This window comes from Trachymyrmex septentrionalis, unplaced genomic scaffold, assembly GCF_001594115.1.
Source record: "Trachymyrmex septentrionalis isolate Tsep2-gDNA-1 unplaced genomic scaffold, Tsep1.0 scaffold36, whole genome shotgun sequence".
NCBI classification, from domain to species: Eukaryota; Metazoa; Arthropoda; class Insecta; order Hymenoptera; family Formicidae; genus Trachymyrmex; species Trachymyrmex septentrionalis.
The window spans coordinates 1015044-1023707 of NW_017305525.1; the positions used below are offsets into that span (position 1 = coordinate 1015044).

The window sequence follows — 8664 nt, forward strand, 5'->3', positions numbered from 1 at the left end:
ATTGTTAAAGCTTTTACAAGTACGTAAGAGTTTTTTCAGATTTTTACACAGTCTAATATAAAATCTGTATTGAAGTTTGTAAATCTAGATTGCAGAAAAAGGGTGAAAAAATTTACATTGCCGACAGAAGGTTAATTACTTTATTAAGTAATTACAATATTGTATACCTTCAGCAAAGGTCTCGACAAGTTCATTTGATAAAATGTAGTATATGTTTGAGAATTTGTATATTCTTCAAAATCAACAACCTCGTCCTTTTCTTTCACATTTTTTATTTTACTTTTCTTTTCCTTAGTTTTAAAGATATCTACAATTAATCAACAAGAGAGATAAATATTTATATATTTATATATTACTTCTAAGACATAATATAAATATAAATAAAATATAAATATAATGTAATCAATTTGTAATATTCCTCGTAATATGTATATGCAAATATAAAATCACAATTTCTATTTATTTGTTTTGATTATATGATATAAATAAAATTAATTACACCTACCTTTTTTAAGCTCATCCTCAGACAGAGAAATTACATCATCATCCTGACCTGTTTCTGGTTCAATTTTAATAGGGTCATCTTCAGTTCCAGCCTAGCAATTATAATAGCAAATTTTTGTTCATAACTTTATCAAAATTTTAACAATAAAAATTTCATTAAAAAAGTACAATTTACTATAACACCTATAATTTACAAATAATAGGGATAATATGAAACATACCTGCCCATATTCCTTTCTGACTTTTTTTATTTTATCATCTAATTTTGTGTTTGGTTTGCGTTTAATATACTTATTCAGGTCATTCCAAGGATCCAGACTGTGTTCAGCTGAAGTGAATTGAAAACCCTTGTCAAAATCTTTGTTCTCTTTTTTCTTCTGCTTCCGTGGTTGAAACTGATAAATAGAGTTTAGGAGAAAATGTATAATGAATTCGCTCATTTGTATTATATTAGATTAGTACATACTAAAAGCTATTATATGTAAGCGTAGCAAAGATAAATATAAAAGCATATAAATATTTTAAATAATTAAATACCTAAGAACGATACTGTCACTTATTTAACAGAATATTATTTTATTGTCAAAGTTGATTATTTTATGTCACTATATTTAGATATTTTATATACAAAGTAATCTTTAATGTATATTAATCCAGGATAGTAAGAATAACCGAATTCATTAATATCCGAGATATATCTATTCAACAAATTCAGTCACTAGCACTACACTGGAGTAGAGTATACATTAAGTGCTGCTTTATATAAAATAAAATGCAGTGGTGTAATATAATCAACTTTGACAAATGCAATAATACATATATCATCATTAGATATTTGTCCATATTGCATATTTAATTGTGTAAAATATATATATGCTGTTACATTTAACTTTGCTAATTTATATTATAAAGCAGCTTTTAATATGCACTAATCTAATATATTTCAAGTAACCAAATTCGCTAACAGAAAAATACGAGAAAAAGTATTTTATGGAATAAAATGTTTTTAAAATAAATCGCTTATATTGTTTCGACACAAGCTTTTGTTTCTGCTTACGTCGTCTTCCTCATCCGAATTCTCGGAATAATCTGGCACCTCCTGATCATCCTCAATTGTTTTTATCAAATCGTAGTTGCTCGTCATTTCTTATTGCTTAGATTAAAATACCGGCGAGAGAACATACAGCTTTCGCCCGCGTTTGTTTTGAAGTGCTTTGTAGAATTACAGTGGTACTTTTTGGCGGTTAACAGAGGTTAACTACACACGAACAACACGTGGACGCACATCAGACACACATATGTTCATTGCTCAATTGCTGATTGTGTGTGAGTGCATAGGCGTCATCGTGAAAAAAAAATCTTTTTCCAATAATCTTCGACTCCATACGCCATTGTTTTGTGCGGTAATCGTAATAACTTAACAAGCACATGAAATAATTGCCAGGATAATTTGCAGAAATAATAAAAAAATAAAGTAATATATAAAAGTCAGTTCTCATTTATATATCGTTTGAAAAACAGAGAAAGATGAAGAATGTGCGAAAACGAAAACAGAGTTTTCCATGATTGCCAACTTATGCTTCCGTTTGATGATTGGCAACATTGTACATTTCAGCCCGGTGCTCTACTCTGTTCATATTGCGGAAATTGGCGGGAAGAGAGGTGCCAGGGCTGTCTCCGCCTCTCTCAGAAAGTGACTGCTTCACTGCTGTGATCTGTGTGTCTATTTGACGTTTTATTGTTTTCTTACGTTCATGATAAACATTTTGTTGACATGGGTATTTTAGGCTTGTCGAAACTAATAGCTGACGTAGCTCCGGAAGCTATCAAAGAGCGAGAATTAAAGCATTATTTTGGTAAGTTATTGTCTGTCTGCGTTTAATTTTATGCTTTTAACCATCAACTACGATCCACGAATCTTCTTACATATCTCAGATAAAATTGTATAATCTGTCAATCCTCATTATCGATTCTGTTATTGATGTTTATTTGGAACTGTTTTTGGCTACAGGTCGCAAGATTGCTATTGATGCATCTATGTGTTTGTATCAGTTTCTAATAGCTGTCCGCAGTGAAGGAGCACAGCTCACTACTGTAGATGGCGAAACAACCAGGTATATATTTTTTAATTTTACAACAATCTTTTATTATAAATTGTGCTAAATTTTTATCAAATATTATAAAAAATTATCTCAAGAAGGTAACTAAAAGATTATTGAGAACTAATCGGTTATGTAAACTTTGTAGCCATTTAATGGGTACATTTTATCGTACCATACGCATGGTAGAGCAAGGGATAAAACCTGTGTATGTATTTGATGGAAAACCACCAAACCTGAAAAGTGGAGAATTAGCTAAAAGAGCTGAAAGAAGGGATGAGGCACAGAAACTCTTGCAGGTTGCTGAAGAAGATGGTAATGACAAATTATATTTCATTATTACTATAGTAATACTTGAAAAATAATTTATGTTCTGTATAAGAAGATCATGACAAATTTTCATAGCAGATATCTTTTATTAAAGGAAATGTGGAAGCTATTGACAAGTTTAATAGGAGATTAGTTAAAGTTACAAAAACTCATGCTGACGAAGCTAAAGAATTACTTCAGTTAATGGGTATACCTTATGTTGATGTAAGTATTTATGTGAAATTATCGTTTTTTTATTCATTTCTACAATGGATGTTTTCTAAGCAGGCTCCTTGCGAGGCTGAAGCACAGTGTGCTGCTTTAGTGAAAGCTGGTAAAGTTTTTGCCACTGCTACAGAGGATATGGACGCACTCACGTTTGGGTGCAATGTGCTACTTCGACGTTTAACCTTTAGCGAAGCCAGGAAGTTGCCAGTACAAGAGATTCATTTTGATAAAGTTCTTGCAGGCTTAGAGCTAAATCATAATGAGGTATGAATTTAAATTATTTTTATTAATTGGTTTATTAATTTTATTCTCAAGTAACATATCATTTGCAGTTTATCGATCTGTGTATTATGTTGGGTTGCGATTATACAAATAGTATCAAAGGAGTTGGTCCAAAAAGGGCAATAGAGTTGATAAAAAATCATAGATCTCTTGAAAAAATTATTGAAAATATAGATGTCAAGAAATATCCCATTCCGGAAGATTGGAATTACAAAGATGCAAGATTATTGTTTCAAGAACCAGAAGTGTCTAATCCAGATGACATTCAGGTAATTTTTTGCATTGAATAATTTTTCTCTAACTTACATGTATTAAATTTTTTTTTTATTTCGTAAGTTAAAATGGTCCGAACCAGATGAAGAGGGTCTGGTGAAGTTTTTATGTGGTGACAAGCAGTTTAATGAAGAACGGGTTAGAAATGGAGCTAAAAAACTTCACAAAGCTCGAAACACGTCTACACAGGGCCGATTGGATTCATTCTTCAAAGTTTTACCTAACTCAACTCCGACTCCAAAGCGAAAGGTGAAAATTTTCGAACACAAACCACTTTAATATTACTACTTAATATCTCTAAGTTGAAATTAAACAAGATTTTCTTTACTTATATAGGCAGAAGAAAAAAAGCTTCCGGCTAAGAAGGCAAAGGCAGCAGGTAACAGCAAATTTCGCGGTAAAACAAAGTGAGAGTAATTTTATAAATTTGACAAGAATAGCAATGCTAATAGTGTACTTATGTCTTGTATAAAACGCTATCTAAACACAATGTCTTATACACATGTTACATATTTATTTTTATAAATTTCTACACTATAGTTTCAATTGGTAAACCTGATGTGATTTTTTTCTATTTATTTCGTAAAATATATACAATATTTGTGTACAATACATATTTTTATAAAAATTTTTACATTGCTATATTATATAGATTCACGCATATCATTTATTGTCATTGTACATCTTCATGTTATATTTTATTTCTTATTATCATGTTTTATTTCTTCATATCATATTTTATATCTTCACATCATATTTTATTTCTTATTAATATTTCTAAATAATTTTTTAATAATAGCTTAGTAGGAATTTAGAAAAGGACAAAGTATTCTATATCTTAATTATGTCATGTCAGTCTTCATTTTAGCACCAAATATATTTGAACTACTATTTCTTGATTTGCAATGATGTAAATATTTATTAACAGTATATGGCAGTGATTACCCGCCAAAATTATACACTGTTATGTACAAGAAATATACAGTATATCTATATATATAGTCGCAATATAAATTTTTTCCAATGATACGTTATTGAAATGTTATAATCGTACTACCAATAGAATTCGGATCTAAAACATGGAGCAGCGCTCGCTCGATATTGTATGGTGCGTACACCCTGTCCACAACTGTTTGCAAATGATGAGCATCGGTCAGCTCGCATAATGCTCGCAAATATGCGACGTTCAACTTTGCCCCTTCCTTCCATTGATGCATATTAAATCCGAACATATACTACAATTTAAAATACCAGTTAGTGATATATCATAAACAATGATTTTTATTATTGAACTGACGTGTGTGTGAATTAAAATACCTGAACCAATAATTTTATTCTAACACATCCAGCAAATATACTTCCACAAATAAAGCCCAGCGAGTCCGACGTCAATTGTTCAGGAACAGTTGATACGTAGGAGCCATGAGGTAATAAGTGTTTCTTTAAAATATGTTCTTTGAAAGGTTGATTATCAGTGTAAAAAATGGCATCGAATCTGTAATGAAATTAAGTCCATTCTAATTAAAACTATATACTTTTTATTCTTTTATTTAAATAAAATAATTTTTGTATTATAAATCTTGTTCTGAAAACTTCTTCATACTTATCATGCAATTGCAATTCTTTCTCGACATCGGTTTCGTTTATTACTATAATTTCGTCGGCACTCAATGCCTTCATTACAGGCACGGCGTCCGTTCGGCAGGCGGTTATTACATATCCACCCCATAACTTAATTAATTGTGTCAAGATACAACCGATCGGAGTACTTCCGCCGAAAACAAGAACTCTACAACGAAAATATTCTTATATCAATTGATATTTTAGATATAAGAACTAAGAAAGATGATATCAAGAGTATTACCGCTTTCCTTTAGCATTGCCTTCCTTGATGACAGATCTATTAACTAAAGCATCCCACGCCAGGCAACCATTGTACGGCAGGCTGGCAGAGGCTTCGAAGTTACATGATTTAGGCCGTCTTGCTACTTGCGTTTCTGGAACAATTATATATTCCGCCATCGTGCCAGAAGCCCACGATGGAACGGCTAAAAATACTTCATCCCCGATATCGAAATTGATAACGCTTTGTCCAATGTCAACTATTACTCCTGCGCAATCTCTCCCTAAAGTTACAGGTAGTTCTTTCTGTTTCTAAATACATAGGTACATGCATTACTGATTACAATGATAGTTAGTTTGGATCATCAGATATCAGTAGGCTCTTGAGGAACTTTACTTACTCCTGAGTTAAGTAATCTTCTATAGATCCTAGAGTAACCAGAGCATATCTTTGTATCAATAACATTAAGTGAGGCGGCCTTAACTTGTATAAGCAATTCATTTGATTTTTTAATCGTTGGCATTTCGGAATCATCTATCAGTAATACACCCTGCGGCAATAGTAAGGCTGGTATTCATAGTTGATTTTTATATTTAAGACCATCTTAAGTCATATAACAAGCCAATCACTGCTCCATATTAGCATCTTAACATTATTTAAGACGGTCTTAAAATAAGAATGAACTATGAATACCGGACTATATATTTATATCTATATTCAAAATCATAATATGATGTTATATATATGATATACCTCGATACCGTAATAATGATGACAAGCGATAGTTTTTATATGATGTATATGTTGAGAGGTAGGTTTCCAATTTACGCTGACATAGTAGCCCGTTACAGTTCCAATCACTAAACCTGTCAAGCAAAATATTGCTTCTCTCCTTGACACTGGACAGAATATAAACAGTCTTATGTTTGATAAAATCAACTTTAGTATATTACATAAAAAAATTTATCAAAACATATTTGAATATTCGATATACCTTTATTAGCACATAAGATTCTTATTTGACGATAAAAATCTATTGAATTCCATTGAGTATTGTAATACTGAAACTGAACCTCTTGCCATCCTCTTTGTACAGAAGCAGCCATGTGTGATACAATGTCTTTGGCATACTGAGCATGTTGCTCGTCGCAAAGCTGCAGGATAAATTGTCGTAACTGAGCTAGCCATGTCACACACCATTGCTGTCCTTGTTGCGCTGCTACTGATGCTTGAACCTTCCCCCAAATTTTTTTGTGTAGTATATTGAGTTTTTTCCATGAATAATCTTCTATGAATAATCTATGATTTTATGCCAAATGATTTGCAGACGTGCATTAAGTTTGGCACCAAAATATTATATAATATTGAACTATATAGCATATAAAATTGACATACAATACATTAAAATCCTTTAATAATTTAAGTAACACAAATTACGCGAAGTTTAAAAATGAAGGCAACATAATATTTACAAAATGTTTTGGGATTTCAAATCTGTAAAATTACAACTTTCAAATTAACTGAAAATTTTTTTAATATTATATAAAACACGATTGTCGGAGAAATCACACAAGCGCGGAAAAATCAGAGGCAAATCCAATTACCTGCAACGTTTCGAGCTGATTTGAGAGGTGAAACCAAACTTCGTCCATAATTCATACACGACGAAAATGAGAGAAGGAATGACAAAGAGAGAGAAGAGGCTTAACACATTTTACGATTATGCGAGAGTGTGAAGACCTAGGTAAACATCGGCTGGAAAAACGGCACAGCGACGTTTATAAATAAACGATTAACGCATTGCGTATGACTCGAAATAGATATCAAGTTTGTGCTGCGAGACGTGATGACTGGTCGATGAACATCTTTGCGGCTTGATGTGAATCAACGTTTCTCAATCGGACAGATAGATTCACGTGCTGATTGCCGACATGTCGCGTTCTACGGCGGGGACTGCTCTCTCCTTTAAATCGACACGTTGTAAATGCGGGGGATAGACTCATGGATAGGTTAGCTCGCGTGTAATCACACTTCGTAATCGTGTTGATTACAGAGTGTGACGTAACACCGTAAGCATCGGTGAGTTGCAGCATTGCGCAACTCCATAGTGTCTCACGTGACACTGTGAAGTTTGCGCCATACTATGGCTCAGCTGGCTATTTAATTTAAATCATGGAGTACTTTTCATTTGGCACTCACAACACTCGCAAGCTAGAGACACTAGTTGCTTTCCATTAAGTGTTGCACTGAGCGATAGTGCAGCTAAGAGAAAACGCTATATAACTATACATAACGGAAACTATAGATTTTCAAAAATCTATAGTTAATATTATGTATAATTATAGATTTTCAATACTGGCAAAATATGGCTACTATTTATTTAAATTTAAATATTTGTACCATCTTTTTAAGGTAAACGAGAGCTAAAGAGAGAGATAAATTACAATCTTATATTTATATGTACAATCTTTTTATTTTTTTACAATACAAGTCCACCCAATAGGTTTACTTTCAACAATTATTGGCGTTTGCTTCTGATTATAATCAAAATTAAATAAATAAATCGAGAATAAATTTGATTAGATGATTGCGGCGCCACACAACCCTGACGCTGTTGGTATTTCCGTTGTGTCCATATCTAGTAAATTTCTTACACTTAAGACTTGCTTCGGACATTGATTGTGAGTCTAAAAAGTAAAGATAAAAATTACTGATATAGGAACATATTGATAAAAGGAAATATATGAAAGAAATTAGAATTACCTGATAAATCTGTATATGAATATCATCATACTTTTCGCATATTTTCAATAATCTATAATTGTAACAGATATAATGGATCGTTGTTGAAAATATATAGTTAGTATAATGATCACATGTTTATCTTCTGCCGCGCAATGAATTTTATCGACATGTGATAATTATACTAATTTTGTAGAGTTAGTATAATTATCACATGTCGATAAAAAAGTCATTGTGCGGCAGAAGATAAACATATTGTATTACAAACAATTTCACTAGATAAAAATGTATCAACACGTTAAAAATATCGATTGCGTGTGATATAAAATTCGAGTGATATACATTAGATGACAGCATACAGTAGTTTTTGTCAATAGGGCGGTA

The 8664-nt window shown here is 31.9% G+C and overlaps 3 protein-coding genes across 4 annotated transcripts in view; 1 reads left to right on the forward strand and 2 right to left on the reverse strand.

The window, feature by feature from the left end:
- LOC108750331 (probable ATP-dependent RNA helicase DDX27) overlaps positions 1-1949 on the reverse strand; it is a 5770-nt gene extending 3821 nt beyond the window's left edge. The window contains exons 1-4 of the mRNA XM_018489719.1: positions 1562-1949; positions 726-899; positions 506-596; positions 168-307 (exon numbers count right to left, since the gene is read on the reverse strand). Of these exons, the coding sequence (XP_018345221.1) occupies positions 168-307; positions 506-596; positions 726-899; positions 1562-1648 (492 nt within the window). The 5' untranslated portion in view covers positions 1649-1949. The remainder of the gene's footprint in view (positions 1-167; positions 308-505; positions 597-725; positions 900-1561) is intronic.
- A 192-nt stretch (positions 1950-2141) lies between these two features.
- Positions 2142-4225, forward strand: LOC108750337 (flap endonuclease 1). Its single transcript, XM_018489725.1, has 8 exons — positions 2142-2360; positions 2516-2618; positions 2752-2918; positions 3028-3137; positions 3201-3404; positions 3473-3691; positions 3759-3944; positions 4032-4225. Exons 1-8 carry the CDS (start codon positions 2279-2281, stop codon positions 4104-4106), a joined length of 1146 nt encoding a protein of 381 aa, XP_018345227.1. The 5' UTR covers positions 2142-2278; the 3' UTR covers positions 4107-4225.
- Positions 4226-4357: 132 nt separating this feature from the next.
- Positions 4358-7603, reverse strand: LOC108750330 (reticulon-4-interacting protein 1, mitochondrial-like). 2 transcript variants are annotated; one of them, XM_018489717.1, is made up of 8 exons: positions 7143-7603; positions 6533-6773; positions 6292-6437; positions 5939-6088; positions 5560-5849; positions 5299-5484; positions 5013-5190; positions 4358-4930 (listed from the first exon to the last, which is right to left on the reverse strand). In XM_018489717.1, the coding sequence occupies exons 1-8, from the start codon at positions 7188-7190 to the stop codon at positions 4727-4729; spliced, it is 1443 nt and encodes a 480-aa protein (XP_018345219.1). In that variant the 5' UTR covers positions 7191-7603; the 3' UTR covers positions 4358-4726. The 2 variants fall into 2 exon arrangements, with proteins under 2 accessions (XP_018345219.1, XP_018345220.1); XM_018489718.1 differs by having other exon boundaries at positions 5013-5187; positions 5296-5484.
- Positions 7604-8664: the final 1061 nt, after the last annotated feature.

Bases quoted from the DNA above. Each gene is read 5' to 3' on its own strand.
- LOC108750337 (XM_018489725.1), top strand. From the start codon at position 2,279: ATGGGTATTTTAGGCTTGTCGAAACTAATAGCTGACGTAGCTCCGGAA. The intron at 3,138-3,200 runs GTAAGTATTTAT...TTTTCTAAGCAG, and splicing joins TGGGTATACCTTATGTTGAT to GCTCCTTGCGAGGCTGAAGC. The intron at 3,945-4,031 runs GTGAAAATTTTC...TTACTTATATAG, and splicing joins CTCCGACTCCAAAGCGAAAG to GCAGAAGAAAAAAAGCTTCC.
- LOC108750330 (XM_018489717.1), bottom strand. From the start codon at position 7,190: ATGGACGAAGTTTGGTTTCACCTCTCAAATCAGCTCGAAACGTTGCAG. The intron at 6,089-6,291 runs GTATATCATATA...CTATTGCCGCAG, and splicing joins ATCATTATTACGGTATCGAG to GGTGTATTACTGATAGATGA. The intron at 5,485-5,559 runs GTAATACTCTTG...TTTTCGTTGTAG, and splicing joins GGCAATGCTAAAGGAAAGCG to AGTTCTTGTTTTCGGCGGAA.